Source organism: Hyperolius riggenbachi, chromosome 2 (genome assembly GCF_040937935.1).
Source record: "Hyperolius riggenbachi isolate aHypRig1 chromosome 2, aHypRig1.pri, whole genome shotgun sequence".
In the NCBI taxonomy this organism is placed as follows: Eukaryota; Metazoa; Chordata; class Amphibia; order Anura; family Hyperoliidae; genus Hyperolius; species Hyperolius riggenbachi.
In genome coordinates this window covers 194,440,757-194,464,976 of record NC_090647.1, presented here as the reverse complement: position 1 = coordinate 194,464,976, position 24,220 = coordinate 194,440,757, and the positions used below count along the sequence as shown (strand labels likewise).

Below are 24,220 nucleotides of genomic sequence, written 5' to 3'. Positions count from 1 at the left end.
TCTTTGTAACTTTTATCCTTGCAACTTTTATTTTGTAACTTTTACTGTTTTTTGTAAATCTTTTGTATATATTACTTTCTGCATTATTCCACTTTTTTCCTGGAATATTAAATCGTTATTTATTAAGTTTGACTTCTGCTGTACTAAACTAACACTCATAGCCTAGAAGAGACTGAAGTGTAACTGTGTATAAGTCCATGCCTGATTGTACGTTTGGGCAACACTACCGTATGAGATTGTAATTACATTGTGTGTATGGGGCACTTTTGCGCTCGACAGCAGAGTGGCTAACAGTATCGTTCGGAACGACTGTTAGTGGTTTTGCTGCACGACAGTGTAACTTGCATTACAAGTCAGTGCCTGATTGTGCCGTGTTACTGTACAACTGTACTGTGTGTGTGTGTGGCGTTCCCGTAGTCGGCCTAAAGCGCAAAGCTGACCCGAATACGAAAACGCAGATTGCGTGTTGAGCCCTCGACAGCTGAGTGGACGTGTCTAGCAACAGCTAGTGGTGGCAGTGAGAAGTGTTTGAGGGGTTCCAGCCTTGTTTGTAGGTTGAATAAGGCGGTTCACCGCTTGATCTGGTCAAACCCGCAGTTGGGAACCGTATACGCAGGCGTGCCGCGGGCCGGTTCTTGACAATAGTGTCTATAGGTGACACTATTGGTGTCTGAGTGCTCTGCTACGGCATCCTCACGCAGTGACTTTCGCAGGCAATGGATATGAATAATGAATAAGCATTTGTAGAGTGAGAGATAACGCAAAGGGAATAGTCTTCACTGTACTGTGTTAGGAACACCTGCACACCTGCATATTCATGCACTTGTCTAATTGGCCAACCATGTGACAGCAGCGCAATATATGTATATATAATGTAGCTACACGTCAGAGGTTCACTTCAAATTCCAGAATAATGTGATCTTAAAGGTTTTGAGCATAATATTACTACAGTAGAATCTTGTTATAGTAAACTCTGATATAGTAAAACTCTAGGTATAGTAAATGCAGTCCTCAGGTCTCGGTAAATGCGTCTGTATAAATATACAATGTATGACCAATTCTGATATAGTAAACTACTTTTCCTGGTCCCATGGAGATTACTAGGGATGATCAATGAGATGCAGCTTGAAAATGGACCAATCAAGTCTCACCCAGGTTTAAATTGATTGGTCCCTTTTCAAGCTGCATATATATACATAAATTTCCATAAACTTGAAGTATTTGCATATCATTGATCATCCCTAGAGTTTACTATAAAGGGATTCTACTGTATTGGTGTCAGGACTAGTTTGAGTATTTCAGTAACTGCTATTATGCTTGCAATCTCATGCATGAACGTCTCAAGAATGGTGCAAAACCAGACACATCAAGTTCACAGCAATGTTAAGCATGTAAATGCTTTGTTGATTAGAAGGATCAAGGGACAATTGTCAGACCGATTCAAGCTGACAGCGGTTATAACTGTGCTAGGCAGAAATTCATCTCAGAATGCACAACCATACTAGAACCTATTCCCTTTAGAGATGGGAAGTTCGGATCTTTTCAATTATCCGGATGATTCGAATCGGATCATTGAAAAGATCCGGATCTTTGATCCGAATCTCGGATCATTTTACAAGGGAAGCATTCGGGGGGTGAAATGACTAGCAGGGCAGGAGAAGGAGAGGGGGGTGGACACACAGAGAAGGGGAGAAAATGGACAGAGGGCAGGGAGTGGACAGAGAAGGGAGGAGGGAAGCAGAGAGCATAAATGTTTGTTTGCACACAATACCCACATGCTGCAATCATATGCTTTACATATATTTCACCTACATGTTCATCTGTATACCTTGAATGGAAACGTCGCACAGTGAAAAAAAGCATTCCCCAAAGCATTCCCAGAAGATAAGTGCAGCTGTTTAGAGCGAGTGCAGGAGGATCATATTGCGCTGCAATCACAGTGCCTGCAAAGTTATTGAGCTGTGCTGAGCTGAGCCAAAAGTTTCCAATGTGTTCACTGTGCACAACTACGGAACAGACAGCCTATAATGAGCAGCACAATTCAGCCAGTATGTGTGCTCTACACATATCTGGCAGTGGCACCCATGTCCCCTCTACCTGTCCCTGTGCAAGGCTGGCTCCACTGAGTCCCCTCCAACAGAGCGATCCATCTCTGCTCTGCTTCCAGGACCCCGCTGCCCGCTGAGAGGGGGCGTGTCGCTCCTGGCCCCGCCCCTTTTGCGATCCGAATCACTCATTTTGATGATTCGGATGATTCGACTCACAAAATAGATTCGGATCAAAGATCTGAATCGTTCATGATCCGGACAACACTAATTCCCTTTAGCCAAGAACAGAGCTCTAAGGCTGAAATGGCCACAGGTTCACCAGACCTGGAACGTTAAAGACTGGAAAAGGCACGCAGATGGTAGTGTCTGAGTACATGGACCAGCATGAATACATGGACCAATAGGATGTGAAAGAAGAGGAGATTCCCAACCTGAATGTATAGTTGACACAGGACTTGCAGGATGCATTCATAGAAAGACCAACATAAGAATATCAGAGGAATGCTTACTGTGAGAAGTTGAAGGGTATTGGTGGCACTGGCTCTGCCACGTGAGGGTTCTCTGGTCTTTGCTAATATTACTTCAAAGGTCAGAGCATGCTCATGAGGGAGAGTGTCTGGACTTTAAATACACCAGTAATGTAGCCAGGCAGCCTGCCAAGGCTCCATAGGAACTTCATTTTAGTAAACTGACACCAGGACAAGGGAATTAAAGAACAACTGTAGAAAGAGGTATGTGAAGGCTGCCGTATTTATTTCCTTTTAAGCAATAACTATACAATATATAGTTGCCTGTCTATTCTGCTGATTCTCTGTCTCTAATACTTTTAGCCATAGACCCCCCCCCCCCCCCCCCCATTTCCACCCTCTCTGCCATGGATTTAGCCACCCACATCACCAACAAAATCGTCTTCATTTGTCAAGAAATATCCAGCCTTCAATCCTCACCTCCCATTCAGCTTCTCCTCCATCCTATCCTCCCCTCACCTCCTTCAGTCCTACTACCATTGAGGAACTCAACCACCTACTGCATACTTCACATACCACTACCTCCCCCCTTGACCCCGTCCCTTCTGACTTACTCCGTCCTCGCTTCCCGGATTTAGCCCCAGTCCTCACTACCCTGTTTAACCTCCTTGGCGGTAATCCCGAGCTGAGCTCGGGGTATGCCGCCGGAGGTCGCCGCTCAGGCCCTGCTGGGCCGATTTTCGTTCTGAAAAAAGCAGCACACGCAGCCGGCACTTTGCCAGCCGCGTGTGCTGCCCGATCGCCCGAGCCCAGCGCAGCCGGAACAAACAGTTCCGGCCGGCGCTAGGGGCTGGATCGGGAGGCTCTGACGTCAGGACGTCGACTGACGTCCATGACGTCACTCCGCTCGTCGCCATGGCGACGAGGAAAGCGAAACAAGATAGGCCGCTCACTGCGGCCTATCTTGTTACTTTCGATTGCTGGAGGCGATCGAAAGTACGCTTTCGGAGTGCCCTCTAGTGGGCTTTCATGCAGCCAACTTTCAGTTGGCTGCATGAAATATTTTTTTTTTAATTTAAAAAAAACCACATTGCAGCCTCCCTGGCAAAATAAATAAACCGCCAGGGAGGTTAACCTCAACCTATGCACAGGCATCTTCCCCTCAGACTTCAAGCAGGCCACTGTACTACCCCTGCTCAAGAAACCCTCCCATGACCCCTCATTACCCTCCAACTACCGCCTTATATCTCTCCTCCCCTTTGCCTCAAATCTCTTTGAGTGTCTGGTTCACAAATGCCTGACCCAGTACCTCAATGCCAACTCCCTGCTAGACCCGCTGCAATCTGGATTTCGGCCTGCCCACTCAACTGAAACAGCTCTCCCCAAAGTGGTCAATGACCTCACCTTAGCTAAAGCTGAAGGCAATTACTCCTTTATCCTCCTCCTTGACCTTTCAGCAGCTTTTGACACAGTGGACCATCCCCTAGTAGTCCATGGGCATTCATGACCTCACCCTGGCCTGGCTCTCATCCTACCTCTCCAACCGCACCTTCACGACCTCCTTCAATGAGTCCTTATCCACCCCCAACCACCTCTTGGTAGGAGTCCCCAAAGGCTCGGTCCTTGGCCCCCTATTGTTTTCGCTATACACATCCTCCATTGGCAAGGTTATCTCCTCCATGGGTTTTAACTATCATCTGTATGCAGGTGACAGACCAGATCTACCTCCACACCCCTGACCTATCCACCACTACCATGGACAAGGTCTCCTCCTGCCTATCAGCAATCTCCTCCTGGATGTCCGCTAGGTTCCTGAAACTAAACCTGGACAAAATAGAATTTATGATCTTCCCACCCTGCCGTCCCTGATGCTCCCGGATGTGAATGTCACTGTTAACCACACTACCATTCGCCCTACCTCTCAAGCCGCTGTCTGGGTGTCACCCTGGACTCTGCACTCTCCTTCACCCCCCACATCCAAAACCTCACAAAGTCCTGCAATTTCCACCTCTGTAACATCTGTAAGATTCGCCCTTTCCTGACCTCTGCCACCACCAAACTCCTCATCCATGCCCTCATAATTCCCTGCCTTCACTACTGCAACACCCTTCTGTCTGGTCTCCCTATGATCCGAATTGCAGTCTGTCATGAATGCGGCAGCCAGAACTATCCACTCCTTCCAACGCTCCTCCACAGCGGCTCCCCTCTGTGAATCCCTTCACTGGCTTACTATCCAGTCCACAATCAGATTCAAGATACTGTGTCTGGCCTACAAATCTGTCCACAAAACCTTCTCAACCTACATTTCCACTCGTACCCAGAGGTACACACCTAGCCGCTCACTCTGCTCCTCCAATGAACCTTGCCTTACTGCCCCTCACATCACCCAATCCCATACACGCCACCAGGACTTCTCAAGAGCTGCTCCAACACTTTGGAACTCTCTACCTCCCCCCATTAGGGTTTCCCCCTCCTTCAACATCTTCAAAAAGGTCCTCAAAGCTCATCCTTTCACTCTGGCCTTCCCCACCCTTACTAGTGCTCTAAACCCACAGCTAAACTCTGGTCCCCTACCTTTCGTGTCCCCACATCTCTGTCTAGATTGTAAGCCTTCGGGCAGGGTCCTCCTCCTTATGTCTCCTACCTGGTCACGCACCTCCATTACCGTACACCCACCCTATGGATCTGAGTGAACTCGATTGCCTAATCTCCATGCTCACATCCAGTGACTAAGCATTACCTTGTAATCATACTGTGCTGCATGATCTGGTTTTTCTTTTATTCCTGTATTGTCTTATTGCTGTATGTCACCCTAAATAGTGGCCTCAATTCACTAAGATTATCTCCTGTCTTTAATAATGTTTCTAGATTTATCACCATGGTGATGAGGCATGTAGTATTTAGAAAACATTTGACCTCAGGCAAAACTAATGTTAACTCTTCAATCCTTAAAGGGAAGGTTCAGGGACTATCCGAAAAAAATTAAAATCCCCATCCACTTACCTGGGGCTTCCTCCAGCCCGTGGCAGTAGTTCTGCTCCTGCACAGTACAGCCCGGAGGACGTCCGGTCCGATGACGTCAGCGCGCCGGCGTGGGATGCAGAAGTGCCGGGCCTTGGAGCGCAGAAGAGCCCGACCTGGCCGCCGGCCTGGCCAAGTCGGGCGCGCCACCGGAGACCACCGGGAGCCTGCAGAGCGGCGCCGAGGGCACCTCCTGCCTGCCACGGGCTGGAGGAAGCCCCAGGTAAGTGGATGGGGATTTTTATTTTTTTCGGATAGTCCCTGAACCTTCCCTTTAAAATAACTCCAGAATTCTAACAGGCTATTAATTAACTGCATGTAAAAATAAATACAGAGGAGGTAACTTAACTACAGAGGAGGTAACTTAAGGAATGTAGAGATAAGATAACACTCTCACTATGTGGAGGTAAGTTTTCTCTTGCCTTATTATCTCCAGCATGATCTTAGTGAATTGAGGCCATTGTGTGTACCCTTAACCAATGTACAGCGCTGCGTAATATGTTGGCACTTTATAAATACAATAAATAAATGAATAAAATAGACCCTGAACAAGCATGCAGCAGATCGGATGTTTCTGACATTTTTGTCAGATCTAACAAGATTAGCTGCATGCTTGTTTCTGGTATGATTCAGACACTACTACAGCCAAATAGATCAGGGCTGGGAGGCAACTAGTATTATTTAAAATCATATAAATATGGCAGCCTCCACATTGTTCTCACTTCAGTTGTCCTTTAAGCTTGCACTCACTCTGTTCTCTTTCTGTAAGGAAGTTAACTGTGTAGGATTGGTAGGGGTAGCTTAGCCCCTTTTCCTTCCCGTCTAAAAGCTGCTGTTCAGGGACCTACAGATAAAAGATTCAAGTACTAATAGTAAAATATATATATGCATACACGGTACTAAACTTTTAAGCTGACTTGCATTTGGACTTTACAGTAGGTCTGCCAATTATGTCCCTTTAATAAATGAAGGTCCCAAATACATCCTGTATATTTACTGCATACTTTGCAACTGATTCTTATAATAATTTAGTTATTGTGCAATTTCTGTAATTGTAATAGCTTTCTGGGGCAAACCTTCTTAGTGTTTCAGTTAACAGCCTACTTTCTACACAGACAACATGCTTATTAAAAATCATTTTTTTAATATACATCCCCATTTTGTTAAGTTGTCCCTGAAAAACAACTTACTTTGCTGCTACAATTGTAGGATCAAAATATTCAGCTGCGGTGTTATGAGCATAAAGGGAGCAGGCAGCCAAAGAGCATGTACCTGAAAAGCAAATATCACACCAATGACACAGACTTAGGTTAATAATAAAGAACTTAATGAACAGAAATGGTGTATAGGAAAATAACTAGCTGGATATGTATACAGATGGAAACTGTGGTGTACAGATGTAATCACTGTCATTTGCTGTGAGAGCAAGATACAATAGACCATGATGAAGTTTTTCTCACATACATCTGTCACTAACTAAATCCAGGTGATCTACTGAAAGGGAGCTCTAAACAAAAGAGCTTCCACAAAACTCACTTATATTTAGTCTGTTGTTTGGAAGGGGTTTTTTAAGGTTAGGTGTCAGGAAGGGGGGTTTTATGGTTAAGCGTGGGGGGATGGTTAGGGTTAGGCATTGGAGGGGTGTGAGTTCTGTGTGAGAGTAGGGTTAGGTTTAGCTGTAGTCCCATGGTGAGAGCGCCACCAGAATACCATCTTCATTTTCTAATAAACTGTGCTGATGCACTCCCGCTAAAGCAATCCTGAAGTAGCAAAAAAATATATCACCTGTGGCGCCATGCGTCTCTGAGATGAATGCATGCACTACTTCTGATGCGAGTATGCATCCGCACCCCTCAGGATGTGCCTCACACTGTTATGGGAATTTACATGCCCCATGCAAATATATCAGCATTCTGTTTTTCTGTGCATACAAATTAGGATCAATACACAACAGGGCTAAGTGTAAGTGCTTAGGGTGCTAAAGTGCATAGTAGAAAGAGAAGCAGCATCACAAATACATATCAAGGAAAATAACAAACATGAGAGCTATGCTCTCCAGCAAAGTCAGCAAAACTTGCACTTTAACACCCTAAGCACTTATATTTAGCCCTGACTACGGCTCCTCTTTTTGGAGTTGAAACATGTCGGTTTTGGTGGGGGGTCTTTAACCACTTTGCGTCCCTGGGCTATTCCCCCTTAAAAACCAGAGCAATTTTCTGCATTTCACACTCCTGCCATTAGCCAATAACTTTATCAATACTTATCACACATAAATGATCTATACCTTGTTTTTTTCGCCACCAATTAGGCTTTAATAGTTTTCAGCCATTATAGTTTAAAAATAATAAGCACTACTGTAGATTAAACCCACACATTAACTTTGCCTGTTTGTCCTGGTTATTAAACCATTTAAATTATGATCCTAGTACAATGTATGGCAACGATATATTATTTGAAAATAAAGGTGCTTTTTTCAATGTTGTGTCTTTTGCTTTACCTGCAATTTATGTGGCTCTTTTATATCCCCCTACCCCTAGTTAGCCAGATGTGCTCCTGTATATTCCCCCCTCCCCCATAGTTGGCCAGATGTGCCTCTGTACCCCTTCCCCCAGCCCCAGTTAGCCAGTTGTGCCTTTGCAACCCCCCAGATGTGGCTGTTTATCCCCTCCCCCCCATAGTTATCCAGGTGTGGTTTTAAATCCTCCCCACCTCCCATAGATAGCCAGGTATGTGCCCCTTTATCCCTCCCCCCTCCAGATAGCCAGCTATGTGCCTTGTAACCCCCCCCCATGGATAGCCAGGTGTGGGCCCCTTTATCCCTCCCCCTCCCGCCATGGATAGAAAGCTGTGTGCCATGTAATCCCCCCCCCCATGGACAGCCAGGAGTGCCCCTTTATCCCTCCCCCTTGCCCCATTGATATCCAGCTGTGTGCTGTGTAATCTCCCCCCCCCCATGGATAGCCAGGTGTGGGCCCTGTGATCCCCCCCCCATGGATAGCCAGGTGTGGGCCCTGTGATCCCCCCCCCATGGATAGTCAGGTGGGACCCTTTATCTCTCCCCCCATGGATAGCCAGCTGTGTGCCCTGTGATCAACACTCCCCCCCATAGATAGCCAGGTGTGGGCCTCTTTACCCCCCTCCCCCATGGCTAGCCATCTGTGTGTAAAAATACCCCCCCCCCATATGGATAGCCAGGTGTGGGCCCGTTATAGACCCCCCCCCCACATGGCAGGTGCCACCCACGGCCACCCACCTTGCAGTCACAATCACTCACCTGCACTTGTTCCTGCGACGATCGCGATCCCCTCCATTCAGTACCGCTGTCAGCCTCACTTTGCCGAACGGTTCGGGTCCCGGCTTGAGGACGTCATCAAGCCGGGACCCGATCCGTTCGGCATAGTGAGGCTGACAGCGGTACTGAATGGAGGGGATCGCGATCGTCGCAGGAACAAGTGCAGGTGAGTGATTGCTACATTGTGCTGGAGCTTGGAGGAAGGAGGGGTATTACAGGAGATCGGGCAGGGGGTGGGTGAATCGGAGCCCTGGGAAGGGATGCAAATTTAGTGTAGTTAGGGGGAGGGGGGTTAATGAGCCCAGGCACGTGCTAGCACGTGTGCTGTGCTTATTAAATCAAAGTAACTTATATTCACGTCGTGTGGCTTTCAGGAGCCACTTGCAACAACGTGAATATACTGTAGCTAGGATGTAAAAAGGTTAATCTTATATGTTTAGAAAGTAATTCAGCATAACTATTCATGGTGCAGGGTTGTACCCACAGAAAGTCTGGATATATAAGGGATAACAGCTTTCTGGTGACCAAAACATTTATACAATCCAACCATGCTATTGAATAAAATTATGAATAAAACTTGTTTTTAGGGAAATGAAATAAAAGTTATATCTTAGAAGCTTCTGACAGGATCCCAATTGTGTGAATCATACAAATTAGGAGGCAGTCTATCAATCCCTGTAGCTACTAGGAAGCCAGATTTTATGGTGCCGTGGGCCAGAGTTTGACACCAATGCTCTAGTCTCTAGACTATCCATTCCAGAGGCTTCCCGCTGACTAAAATAAGTATCTTTAATATATTAATTACAATTCACTGACCCAGAATGAGCATGCAGATCAGATGCTTTGACTGGTGTGACTTCACTGGCTGCATGCTTGTTGCTGGTGTATAACTCAAAAGCAACTAAAGCCAAAAGCTCAGTATCACAGCCTGGCAAGTCAATGAAAATGGCAGATTCTGTTTTCGTCTTCCTACCCCAGCAGTAGAATAAGGTTTATTGGGTCAGGAGTTCTGTTGGGATTGTACTGGGTAAAGAAATACCATGCTACTGCCAATAAGGAGCTACTGGATGCTGCCAGACAGGTACTTTCAATAGATTAATCTATTTTAGTTCCCGGACGTAGAAACTACGTCCAGGAACCATGCGTGCTCCCGCGGCTGATCGCGCGCGTGCACGTGCGCTCCCGGCCTGCGGTTCGTTTGCCAGGCAATCAGTGAATCAAGCTATGGTGCCCAATCACTGATTCCTCTCCCCCGCTGAAAAAGTGACAGCTTCTCTCGGAAGCTTAGCTTTTTCTGGCTGTTGCCTCCCCCATGCGTCTCTCTAAGCGTATGTTACGCTTAGAGTGACGTCATGTAAACAAACTTATGGCCGCCATCTTGTGGCCAAAAAGTAAAACTACAACTAAAAGTAAAAAAAATAAAACTCAAGACACATTTACATTATAAAACTATTGTTTACATCCCACCCTCCCACAAATACCCAAATAAAATGTTTAATATAAAAAAAAAACCATTACAATAAAAAAAACATGTAAATATTTACCTAAGGGTCTAAACTTTTTAAATATCAATGTAAAGATGAAATATTTCTATATTTTTTTTTATTTTAAACTTGTATATTGTCGCCATACATTGTGATAGGGACATAATTTTAACGGTGTAATAACCGGGACATATGGGCAAATACAATACGTGAGTTTTAATTATGGAGGCATGTATTATTATAAAACTATAATGGCTGAAAACTGAGAAATAATGAATTTTTTTCCGTTTTTTTCTTATTCTTCCTGTTAAAATGCATTTACAGTAAAGTGGCTCTTAGAAAAATGTACCCCCCAAAGAAAGCCTAATTGGTGGCGGAAAAAACAAGATATAGATCAGTTCATTGTGATAAGTAGTGATAAAGTTATAGGCTAATCAATAGGAGGTGAACATTGCTCAAGTGAAAACGACGGAACGCGAATGGGTTAATTTCAAAAACTACAGACATGCAATGCACAAAACTTTGTGTATTGGTAGTTAAAGGACAACTATCGATTAACATGTTTTTTAAACGGGGATGCTTGTCTAGGTGTTCCTAAGTAGTGCTGTATATCTCCCCCTGCTTATCTGTTTCTTTTTACGTTATAAAATTCCTTTCACAATTCACTAATGAAGGGGTGTTGGACCAGGGTGTCGGAACAAATGATTCATGAAGCGGGGTACTTTATATGTTTATATGTGTACATTATATCTTTTGAAGATGACACGTCTCAGTACCATAAACTGCTAGTTTTGTCTCTCTGAATGAGCTGTCCAGATAAGCAGGCTGGGCTTTCAGGGATGACAATCTAAGGGGAATAATGCACTGATATGCAGAGCTAGCAGGAGGAAATATATATGTTATATATTACACAGACTAAACATTCCCTGTTGTGTTTGTGATTTTCATACTAAAGGGTTTTTTTTGCTTTTAAAGGAAAATACTCTGTAGACTTCTGAGAGATGCAGAGACCAGCTGTTAGGATCTCCTCTGCAGCATGTATTGCTGGCTGCAAGTGTACTTGTAACGATTGCGGAATTATTTCCGTGGTCAGCGCACAAGATGCGCGCTGACACTGCGGAAATCCCCCACAAGCGTATAAAATAACAGAACCCAGCTGTGGTGCAATGCACCTGTAGAGGGGAATTCCCACCAGCAGATGGAGCTGTGGAGTGCAGAGGAAAACAGCCTCTGCACTGCCACAGATGCCAGGTGGGAATTGTACGAGTTGAACCAATGCAGGGCAAGATAGCCCTTAGAGAGAGAGAGAGAGCACAGGGACAGAATGTATGTGTGTCCACCAATCTAGTCGCCACCCGGCGACAGTGAACACAACAGCGGAAAACAAGTGGTAACGCAATCGCAAGAGTGGCGATTGCCAAGAGTGACACAAGACCGAGTAAAGACAGAGTACAAGTGTAGCAAGAAAGACACAGCAAATAACAATGATCAGAATGCCAAGGAAAATAACAAACGCACTTGCTAAGTGCGGTTGGCGCACGAAAAGTGCAACAGCGACAATGCACGCTAATGGCGCGGTCTCCGCGCGAGAAGCGCAACAGAGGCAAAACGTGCCAACCCTAACTAACCAATGTAACACGAAAATGAATAGCGAACGCTTGCTAAACGGTTACCTCACCGAGCCTACTGCAAGCGTTCGTTCCAGACAAGACAGACTGAAGGAGCAACCAGTAGCAACCACGGCTCTGGCCTACACTCCCAGAGAGAGTAAAGAATAGAGAACGCAAACGCTTGCTAAACGGTTACCTCACCGAGCCTACAGCAAGCGTTCGTTCCAGACAAGACAGGCAGAAGGAGCAACCAGAGCAACCACAGCTCTGGCCTACACTTCCAGACAGAGTACAGAAGGAACCACCGCCACTACCGCTAGGGCGGACGCCATCCAGACAGACAGACAGACAGATGGAGCAACCAGTAGCAACCGCTGCTCTGGCTTGCACCCCTAAGACAGAGTGCAGAAGGAACCACCGCCACTACCGCTAGGGCGAATGCGATCCCAACAGACAGAACGTTTTCCTTGTCGACCGCCGCTGGCGACAAGAAAATCGATACAGATAGACAACACAAGGCAAAACAGATAATACAACCTGACTACACTAAACAGGAGTGCAAGGAGCACTCCCAAAGGGAAACTACTCTAAGCTAGCAATAATAGCCTACTATGAGCAGAGGACTGAGACTTCCAGGCAAGTTAACAGGAACAAACCATCATGACCAGCAAGGAACTCTGGGAGGAAATGGTATTTATACTGCAAGCCATCAAAGGAAGCAGCTAAGCAATTTGCATGACAAGTGGATGCAAATTCCTCACCACAACAGCAGCTCTGCAACTCGCAGAGTAAAGACAGGTCTCTTTTCCAGAGACCTGCAGTATTCAAACCTAAAAAATGGTCAAACAGCTGTCTGCCTGTGCAGACAGCAGAGCAGATCATTACAGTACTGCAGCCAAGCAATTCCTGATGTCTTTTCATGCAAATGGCCTAGTTTTGTCTGCCTTTCTCTGCTGTCAGCCTGTGATTGATTACCATTCACCTGTGTGGGAATTTGCATGTCCACTCCCTCTGGATGACCTAAGCATAAAGAGTTGCTTCCTGCTGTGTTCCTGGTCCGACATAGTTTCAGTCTTAGCTTGTCTGGCTGCTGCTACTGGACCCCTGTCCCTGATTCCATGTTACCGTGTGGATTGCACTAGCTCTTGCGGTAGAGCAGTGGATCCTTCCAGTCTTTTTTTGCGAAGGAAGCCATCGCTGCGGTTGCGATTGGCTACTTCGTTCCTGCCTGTCTTGTTTGTGAACGCTTGCTACACCAGCGTTCATTGTGTCTGTCTTGCCGTGTGGATCGCACTCGCTCTTGCGGAAGAGCAGTGGATGCTATCAGTCCTGTTCCTGTATACGGATCGCACTCGCTCTTATGGAAGAGTAGTGGATCCTATCTGACCTGTTCCTGTTATCTGTAAAAAAGAGAGAAATCGAGAGCCCAATATGGTGTAGTATGTCAGAGATACGAAGGGAAATGAATAGGTGAGATGGTTATACTCACAAACATGGGTTACCGCTCAGGCAACCACTGTATAGGCAGGTGAGGAGATTAGACCTGTCCTCACTCAGGATTAAGAAGTCGCTCTCTGTAGATCAGAAAAAATGGGGTAGGGTCACCCCTCCACCTGGGGTGGACTCAAGTATACTGGTAGGTGATCAGAGGCGCCAGCAGAATAAAATTAATATAAAATTGTTAAGAATTGCCGGGAGGGAAAGTGGTGGACTTCCCCTCAATAATTAGACATCAAGGTCTGTCATTGAATCAAACGAATACATTTATTTAATAGTACCCCAAAATCTGCAACGCGTTTCGTGGGAGCAGACCCACTTCTTCAGGCAATAAAACGGGGACAACAAACACAGCAATCAATGTGCAGTGAATTTAGCACCTCACAGAGGTGCTAAATTCACTGCACATTGATTGCTGTGTTTGTTGTCCCCGTTTTATTGGCTACTTCGCCTGAAGAAGTGGGTCTGCTCCCACGAAACGCGTTGCAGATTTTGGGGTACTATTGAATAAATGTATTCTTTTGATTCGATGACAGACCTTGATGTCTAATTATTGAGGGGAAGTCCACCACTTTCCCTCCCGGCAATTCTTAACAATTTTATATTAATTTTATTCTGCTGGCGCCTCTGATCACCTACCAGTATATATGTTCCTGTTATCTGTTTGTCTGTCTGTCTGGAGCAAATGCTTGCTGTTGCCTGAGGTAAGGCAACCGATTAGCAAGCGTTTCTGTTATCTGTTTGTTTGTATCTTCCGTGTTCACCTGTTAGTCAGTTGGTACGCTTTGTCATTGTTGCACTTAACGTGCGGTGACCGTACTTCCAACGTGCTTGTCTCTGTTGCGCTTAACGCGCGGAGACCGAGTTTAGTGAGCGTATGTTATTTTGCTAGTATTTGCGTTAAATATTGGGTCATTGCCAATATTTATGCATACTAGCGTGTTTGTTATTTTCCTTGCTGGTCTCTCGCTCTGCCTGGTCTTGCCTCTGCCTCTTTTCTGTCTGTCCTTTTAGTCTGTCCTGTTATGAATGCTTACTGTCACTGGGAGTGGCTACGATTAGTAAGCATTCATCCTGTCAGCCTATCCTCTCCTTCACCAGTGCGTTCGCACTACATCTGTGGCTTCATTCAGAGGTGTTTCTTCTCTGTGCCCCACAGCTCCTCCTGCTGGCTGGTCTGTTCCTCCACAGGTGTATTTGCACCATAACTGGGGTCCTCTGTCTGAGCGCTTGTGGGAGATCTCCTCAGTGTCAGTGTACACGATGTGCGCTGATCGTGGAGATTATCCCACAATCGTTACACCAGTACTGGCTGTATAATCACATTTCTCCTGAATCACAGACTTCCCTTTGCTGATTAATCCTTCCAATGCAGCTAAAACCTACATAAACTAAAGTGCACCTTTTGGCTCTGATATTTAACAATATTTGTACTTTGTAATTTTAGAACACTTGGTTATTGATAGTTGTCACTTAAAGGGAACCTAAACTGAGAAGGATATGGATGCTTCCTTTTAAACAATACCAGTTGCCTGGCAGTCCTGCTGATCTCTTTGCTGCAGTAGTGGCTGAATCACACCTGAAACAAGCATGCAGCTAATCCAGTCTGACTTCAGTCAGAGGACCTGATCAGCATGCTTGCTGAGGGTTGTGGCTAAAAGTGTTAGAGACACAGGATCAGCAGGAGAGTCAGGCAACTGGTATTTTTTTAAAAGGAAAAATCCATATCCTTCTCAGTTTAGGTTCCCTTTAATGCAAATTTAAAATCACATGTTTTAAACAATAATAGGCAGAATTAGAACTATAAAATGCACAACCACCTTTGCAGCACTCATCTATATATAAGGAAATTTCCTTTGAGTAGACATAAAATGAACATACTACAGTAAATGCGTAACTTGTGTAATTTCTAAAGTTGCTTATGACATTTTACCCTGCCAGCATTTTATCATTTTCATCAGTATCAGAGCAGTATCAGAGCAGTGTCTGTTTGTACACAGATTCGTTGGCTATTTTTGTCTTTTGTGGAACTAGAGGTGGAGGAGTATAAAAGTCAGGTCTTGTCCTTACAATCCTCTTTCTGTCTACTTATGAATCATGATATAAATCACATGTGAGAGTTGGAAAACAAACAGACTTATGACTTGAAGAGGAAAGCGGATTACAGTTTGGGGGTTTCTGGTGGGTGAGAAAACTCATAATGGTTAGTGAAAGCTGTTCAGTATTCAGAAGAATTGCCAGTTGCTTGAATTCACTGATCAGGCCCTGATGCATGCTAATGTCAAATAGTGCAGTGTTATAATGAACAAGTATGAGATTCATTTACCATTTACTCTGTAACTTAACCAGACGAGAAAAAAATAGTATTCAAAGCATACAGATAAATATACCAGTCTTAGCCTTATTATTATTACTGCCATAATTATCTGAAAATGTCTGTGAAACTACTCATTTAATTGGACTGTACATCCAAAGACAAAATAAAGCAGGCCATAAACGCATCGATTTTTATTGGCAAATTAAATCACTGTTAGCTGCGATGCAACAAGATCGTAATTTTGACCGGTTTGTTGAAAAAATCGATTGGAATTAAGATCAGACCAGGCGGTAAACTATGGTTGATCAGATGCGGTGTGGGAGTGGCGGTTGATCGAGGCCCGACAGGCAGCGTTGCACTGTATCGAACATGCATGCCGCAGTTCAATATATTTTATGGTGAAATGCAATGAAACTCTGTATGCCATTTATGGGGGGGAATTGATCCTTCTTTGATCAGATTCAGATCAGAAATGAATCGATCTGCTTGCCTCACTGAGCAAAAATACGTGTATGGCCACCTTAAGGCAATTGGACAACTTTTTGTGTTCTAGACATTTTGCTCTTCCTATAAAGAACCATTTCAGAAATGAAGCAAAGAAGAACAACCTAGACATGTATGTGTAGATTATTTACTTACTCCAGCCAGCAAAAACAAAACAAAACAAAAACTCATTATGCAGATGTTAATTGTTTATCAGCTTCACTGAAGGTGTGTATTGACTCCCAAATGTCTATACGATGTTGGCATAATGGCGTAGTGGCCAACACTCTCACCTTGCAGCACTGGTTCTCTGGTTTTAATCTGAGCCAGGACATGTAGTTTGTACGTTCTTGCCATGTTTAGTGTGGGTTTACTTTGGGCACTTTGGCTTCCTTCCACATCCCAAAAACATATAGTTAAGTTAATTGGCTCCCCAAATAGGCCTTAAAATATCATAGGTACATATGGCTAAAGTAGGGATTAGATTGTGAGCCCCTGTTAGAGGCAGCAAGACTGTATACTGTATAAAGCACTGCAGAAGATGTCAGTGCTTTACAAATACCAAATAAATAAACCATAGTTAAATTTTTACAAATTCAGAAGGCAACACCGAGTTGTGCAGATGACCTCACTGACTCCCCTCCTGCTATTTTGCGTGATGTAAATTTTATTGATCTATGTCATGGCAGTGGAACAAAAAGTTGAACCTTACCTGAAAGTATGCAGAAGGCTCCAGCTACACAGGCAATTTTAGCTTTCACTTCATTAGACCCGCCAATCCTTGTACATTTCATACCAGCAAATGCAAACACTATCCCAAAGGATCCCAAACATATAGATGAGATCATCAGTGCTCTACAGGCCTGCAAAGATCCTAGAGGTTAAACACATTGAGAAATCTATTAGCAATAATTTAAAAAAAAAAGTTAACAAATTTAGTAACAGAGTAAATTTAACAAACAGGGTAAATAACAAATGGTTTAACTTATTGATTTTTGGTAGGTTTAGGGCTAGCTATTTCTATAAATTTGACCTCATCTGCAAACCATAATTAGTCACATACAAAAAAATCAACCAGAAACGTCTATAAATTGCCGAGCAGAAGAGAAACCTCTCTGGTGGATTTTTTTGCAAGGGGATAAAGTTAGGTATAAGTATCCAACATTAAGAAAGTTAGGGGAGGTCAGGGCTGAGCATTTGGACAGTTTGGGGATAGGATAGGCAGTGCCAGTTCTACCTAACACAGGGCTCTGGGCAAAAATTTACATGAGGCCCTCCTGACCTGTCCCCCCCATATTAAAGCAGGGGTGCCAAGCGTCTAACCCCCTAATTCAGCATTAGTTGACCCTTCGTTCTGCACCCCCAAACAGTACTGTTCTCTCAGGGCCCTAGAGTCGGCTGAGGGGCCCCAGGTCTTTCCCTAAGCTAATAGAAGAGTATTCCCAGCAGAGTGAACTCACATGTCTGGACCGCTCCCTCTGGTGTCCCTCTGTTTCCATCCTCGCAGGTGAGAATGAAAACGGAAGGTCACCGATTAAAGAATGAAGCACACCGGCTACACAGGTGATTTCACTTTGCTGTGAGTACTCTGCAGGGGCTCTGGCGGAGCTCCATTACCTTGGTAATGAGGGATCCCATCAGCTTGCTCTGGGGCCCTGGACCAGTCAGGAGGTTACGGTGATTAGATTGTGAGCTCCTCTGAGGACAGTCAGTGATATGACTATGTACTCTGTAAAGTGCTTCAGAAGATATCAGTGCTTCATAAATACATAGTACAGTAGGGACATTAGACTGTGGTAGGATTAGATTGTAAGCTCCTCTGTAGGCATGGTTGGAATGCCAATTTCCGGTTCCGCGGTAATTCCCCATACCGCCGTTACTAAATTCCGCTACCTGTACATTCCGGCGGTATTCTGGCTGTATTCCGCGGAATTCCTCGGTATTCCGTATGTATGTTTCCGTAATTTTTTATCTCCGTAACTTTCGGAAACATTACTCAGTCTGTCAGTTTTCATTTGCTACATCGTTTTTTGTTTCTTCTGCCAGTTAAGATGATCATGGAGATTGTGTTTAAGAGTGTATTGTCAATAAAGTTGTTGTGTATACTGTAAATTTGTCAGAAGCGTACGGAGTGCAGGACAGCCTCGTCTCTATTTTATACAAGATTGGTGGGATAGCCTGTGATAGGTTGCTAGGATATGGTTGCTAACGTATGATTGGTTTATCTTTTTAAGCAGCCCTATTTGTTCAGCAATTCCGCAATTGTTCGCGGAATTCCGCAGATTTCCGCGTTCCGGCGGCTACACTGATTGGCTTATTCATTCCGAATCCACTGATTGGCTTAAAAATACCGCTTGGCGGTATTTCAGGAAATTCCGCAGGAAATCCGGTTCCGCCTTCTATAAAATTCCGGATTACGCATACCGACACTGAAATGCAAATTCCGGCCGGTAATGCGGAAATATCAATTCCGTCAATTCCGGATGACCATCCCTACTCCTCTGGGGTAGGACTGGTGACATGATTATGTACTCTGTAAAGTCCTGCAGAAGGATAACTATATAAGAAAAAGTGTGAGGCATATCTTCTGGCCCTGTGCACCAGAGCCGGGACAAGGTCCTCCAGCACCCAAGGCTGGGACACCAAAGTGCGCCCCTCCATCCCTCCCACCTCAGCCGTCACACACTGAATGCTATTAGACTAAGAGGAGCCACAGGGTCCACAACCTCCCCAACACCTAAATATCTAGTTATCTGGCTTGCAGTCACTGCCATGTATCCCCTTTTCTTATTTATTTCTGCTTCAAACACAATTAGGAATGACAGCTGAATGAATTCTGCGCCCCCTCCTACACTGTGCCCTAAGGCTGGAGCCTCTCCAGCCTATGCCTCGGCCCGGCCCTGCTGTGCACAGATCTAACTTTATTGAAGAGATATCCATTATTAGGCTCAGAAGATCTCCTCCATGTCACTCCCGTTCACTCCAGAACTGTTTTTGCTTTACTTGGCTCCCTTCTCCTCTAGATCGTATATAAGAGGTGTATTCTGATTCACTTGGTAAATGCTGTGAAAGCTCTCATCCCTATGCTTTGGAGAACCGATAACATACGCAGGCGACAAAAGACATGCTAATAAAAGAAACCACGGAAATCCTGCACTGTGGGACAGAGAGGAGATAGTAGGGTGGGAGGTGGGGGACCTGGGAAGAGAGTATGCCTGGAATACATCATGCAATTTCTTCTCAGATAGATGGGTCAAATCAATTATTTCCGACAAGTCCGATCTGATTTCTGATCATTTTTCAGATCGATTTTATACAGAAGTGATCTGAAAATCTATCAGAAAGATTATCAGAGATCAAATCAGACCTGTTGACCATATTCGACTCGTCTATCTGAGAGAAATTGCTTGGTGTGTACCATGCATTACACTGGAAGAAGAAGAGGCAATAGATCAGGAAGTCAACTAGTAATCAATCTAAATTGTTGCGTAATTACACTGTGATTCTCTCTGCTCCTGTCTCTATAAAAGTCAGTTGTCAGCACTATTATCTGTATCACTAGTCACTGCAACACCAGGCTGCCCTGCATTATTGATTAATTACTGTGATCAGGATAATTTATAGTTTAGGCCTCTCAGTTTTTCAGCAGCCAGTGCATATGGCTAATAATGACAGTCTACTTCTGTAAGCTGTATAGAGTGAAGCACTGTGCTTGTCCTGCCACCTCTCCCTGCTAGTGTCCCAGCTGCAGCACAGCAATCTGTTCTTTCTACTCACCCTGCTGCTCTACAGTTTCACGCACTGCTGTCCGGGTGAGCAAAGCAGGGTTTGTGTAGTGAGTGAGGCACATTGAAATTGGCACTGTGCAACGGGGACAGGAAGGGGGCAGGGCACAACATCAAGAACTAAAAGCTGCAGATTGCTGTGCACTGCACACATTGGTGATGCTGCCTACTCAGTGCCCTCCCACTGAACGGCGCTCCAGGCCAGTGCCTATTAAGTGTGTGCAGTAAAACGGGCCTGAGTTAAAGTGTAACTGTCGGGCATAAAATCAAAAATCAATTCTTTACTTTTATCTGGTAAACAAGTAATAAGGATGCTAACCGGGCAATCCAAAAGTTAAAATCTCTATTACTTTTCTTGTTTATAAATGATCATTCCCCAGTTTACCTGACTCTTATTTGGTACGTTGCCGCACAAAGGAAGTTGCAGGGCATGCTGGGTTGTCCTTTTTTGCTTCTGTACATTAGTTAAGTCTGAGGGGAAATAAAGAAGCAAAAAAAGACAACCCAGCAGGCCCTGCAACTTCCTTTGTGCGACAACGCACCAAATAAGAGTCAGGTAAACTGGGGAATGATCATTTAAGCAAGAAAAGTAATAGTGATTTTAACTTTTGGATTGCCTGGTTAGCATCCGTATTACTTGTTTACCAGATAAAAATAAAGAATTGATTTTAGATTTTATGCCCGACAGTTACACTTTAAAACACTGGAGCTTTTTTTGCATCAACTGAGGCCAATGGGATATTGGTAAAGCATGAGTACTAATATTCTAACCGCTACTTTAACTAATAGCTACTTCTCCCTGTGAACTGGCTATCACTTAACAATTCCCTGCACAAACCCTAACTTACTGCAAATGGAAATCCCTTGCATAAAACTAACACTAACCTTTCTCCAATGTAAAACGTTCCTTAATCCCTAACCTCCCCTCCATGTATTCTCCTTCCTAATTCTTCTTCCTAACACCTAATTCAACTTGTTAAATATTACTCTATCATTAACACTACTAAAATAACGCTAACCTTAACTCCCCTTCCTTCTTCTTTGCTAACAGCTGTAACATTGCTCTTACAGTTTGCCACAGCACGTTTAGTTTGCATTACCACTGCTCCTCCGCTTTGCCCACACTGGCTCCTCCTCTGTAGATGTTAGAATGTCTATCCACTGAACTGTGTCTACCCACTGCATCAAAGCCTCACCCAGAGCAGCAAAAGTAACCGTACCAATCTTACAAGTATCCAGAAAACTCTCCCAAATTCGCCTATTTTTTCAGGAACCTGTTATGTAAGCCCAACATGAAAATCAGCATCCAGTCCAACTCCAGGAAAGAAGTTCAGCTGAGCCCCAGAAGCAAATCCCTTACAGTAATGGGAGTCCCCTCCCACCTTACCTTGGGTAGAATGGGAAGGTGGTTGGTGAGCCATGTCACTATGGGAGCAGGGATGGGAGGATCAATGTTGGGCTTCTGGAGCACAGTTGACCCTCCTCCCTGCAGCTGGGCCTGATACTGGTTGTGACAGTGGGCTCCTGGCAAAATGGGCCTTTGTTTGGGACTGAAAGTAAGGAAATGTAGGAATATGACGCATATGCTTCCCATGGCATATTTGATTTAGACATGTAAAATTCACTTGAGTTTAGCTTTAAAAAGTGTACACTCTATTTAATCTGTCACTTGGAGAACACTTTATAGTTGTATATATGGCACATTTTAAATAGTAATATTATCACTAGATAGCTCTACCAGAAGGGAAAGCTAGTTAATTGCTTTGTTTGCTATCCTTTTTAATGCTCTCACTGTCCTGATGTAATTTGCTGAGTCACTGAGTGCAGAACATGCCCAGACTCACAGGCAGTAATTTTCTTTGATAATGTATTAGCCGGCTTGAAGTCAATGTTTAGACATGAGTAACAGAGTTATAGGATGTCACATGCCCAACAAGGAAAATATGTGGTTTAAGCTTACTTGCCATGCTGAAGAAACATTCATTTGTGCTTTCTCTTTGTATTTTGAATTATTAAAAATAAAACAACTAAGGCCCGGTTCACACTTGCGGTTTTGCAAAAACCGCACCGGATGTCCGGACCGCACCGGAGCCGGATCGGACCTGAACCGTACGGTTCCTGTCCGGATCCGGTCCGGTTGCATACGGTTTCCGTGCGGTATGAACACGGTTGCGGTCCGGATCCGGATTCTTAAAGAGATAACAACCTGTATAAAAACAAAAAAAAATGTTGGGGTCTGGGAGGTCAGCAGAAGGGGGACCTGTGGAATCAGGCCCTCCGCTGTTTAGCACTCACCTCCACCTCCAACATGCTGCCAACATCTCCAGCTCGTGCTGCTCCACTCCAAAATGGTTGCCCATGTGTCCCCGATACAATATCGCCGCAACAATCCTCATAGGAAGTGGGGTAGAACATCCGGATTTTTTGCCAGTGTGTTGTGCGCTCTCCGGTTCTCATTGGTTTCCATTGGCCGGATGGTGCAGTCCGGCTCCGCCCCGGATACGGCTGCCGGAGGAGCCGGACCAAAAAATAGCGCATGTTGGAACGGACACCGGAGTCCGGATCCGGTCCGGCTCCGGTCCGGACGAAACGGACACATGTGAACCCTGGCATAGACTTACATTGCTATGCCGTGTGTCCGTTTCGTCCGGCCAGCATGCGGTGCGGCTCCGGCACGGCTATTCCGGATAGCCACCGCTAATGTGAACCGGGCCTAATACCTGTACATCTGAAAAAGAAATAGCTACAATTATTTGTTGCAAGGTAGCATATTTGCCCAGAAATTCACAACTGGCTGCAGGCTTAAATGGACATATAATCCTTGACAATGTTACATTTCAAAAATGTCAATATACACTGTGTATGAATGATATGTTATGAAAGACAACTGAAGTGAGAGAGATATGGAGGCTGACATATGTATTTCTTTTTAAGCAATAACAGTTGCCCAGCTATCCTGCTGATCCTCTGCCTCTAATACTTTTAGCCATAGACCCTGAACAAACCTGCAGCAGATCAGGTGTTTCTGACATTATAGTCAGATCTGACAAGATTATCTACATGCTTGTTTCTGGTGTTATACAGACACTGCTGCAGCCAAATAGATCAGCGGGGCTGCCAGGCAAATGGTATTGTTTAAAAAGAAATAAATATGTCAGTCTGCATATTTGTCTCCCTTCAGTTATCATTTAGGTACCCTGTCAAATTTAGTGTAGTACCAAATACATAGTATGGTGTAAAATCACTGTCAATATTCAAATGACCCAGACAATCGACACAGTCCTCTGGATCACAAGGCCAATGATAAAAAAGATGTTTCTACCAGAGATCCTCAAGTTTTCTGGATTTCATGCATACTTTACCAATATCAATTTTCTCTTTATACTACAGTTTGTATTATGATATGTTCATGTCTGTACTGTTTAAAGAGTCTCTTTAACAACATTTTCAGCCTTATTCCTTCTAGCCTATAAGTTCCTATAGCTGTTTATAGCTGTTGTAATGTGGTCTGGATTACTGCAGCCTTTTCTAGTTTCACTGTCTCTGTAATATATCTAATCTTCTATTCTTTGTCAAGCTTTGTCGACCCAGGGAGGAATGTGCTGCCTCTGCTGTGATAGGGAGAAGTTATGCATGCCCCCTCCAGGCTCTGTGTGCTTTGTTTACTTCTCACAGACAGAGCTCTCTGAGGGGAAGGGAGCTGCCTGTCACATGCTGAGAACTGTGAGAAATCCAGACTGGAGTGCAGATAATTCACTATGTAATAAAAACTTGTAGTATACTGTAACATGATACGTAACATGATACACACACACACACACACATATATATATATATATATATATATATATATATATATATATATATATATATACATACAAACATCACTTCCTGGTCAGCGGCCATGTTTTTTGTTTGTAAACACTGCCTAAAACTGGCCATTGAAAGCCAGAATCGCGGTGGGGAGCAGCAGAAATGGTAAAGGCAGGAGAACATAATGAATAGAATGGTATTCTTTTTATTGTAAGAATTTGAGAGTACCGATTCTCTTCAAAGATAAAAACCTTCAATAAATCCTTTGAAACACAAAATCATTGTCAATAGAATTATAAATCTTTGAATTTGCTATAACCCCCTTTTCCCTGTACAGTCACCCTACACTGAACATCTCTCACTTAGGGGTGCATTCACTAAACTGACAGAGAATCCACACGAG

The 24,220-nt window shown here is 44.3% G+C and overlaps 1 protein-coding gene across 1 annotated transcript in view; it reads right to left on the bottom strand.

The window, feature by feature from the left end:
* CLDN10 (claudin 10) overlaps positions 1-24,220 on the bottom strand; it is a 50,377-nt gene that overhangs the window by 5,800 nt on the left and 20,357 nt on the right. Inside the window, exons 2-3 of the mRNA XM_068265251.1 lie at positions 16,932-17,093; positions 6,727-6,808 (exon numbers count right to left, since the gene is read on the bottom strand). Of these exons, the coding sequence (XP_068121352.1) occupies positions 6,727-6,808; positions 16,932-17,093 (244 nt within the window). The remainder of the gene's footprint in view (positions 1-6,726; positions 6,809-16,931; positions 17,094-24,220) is intronic.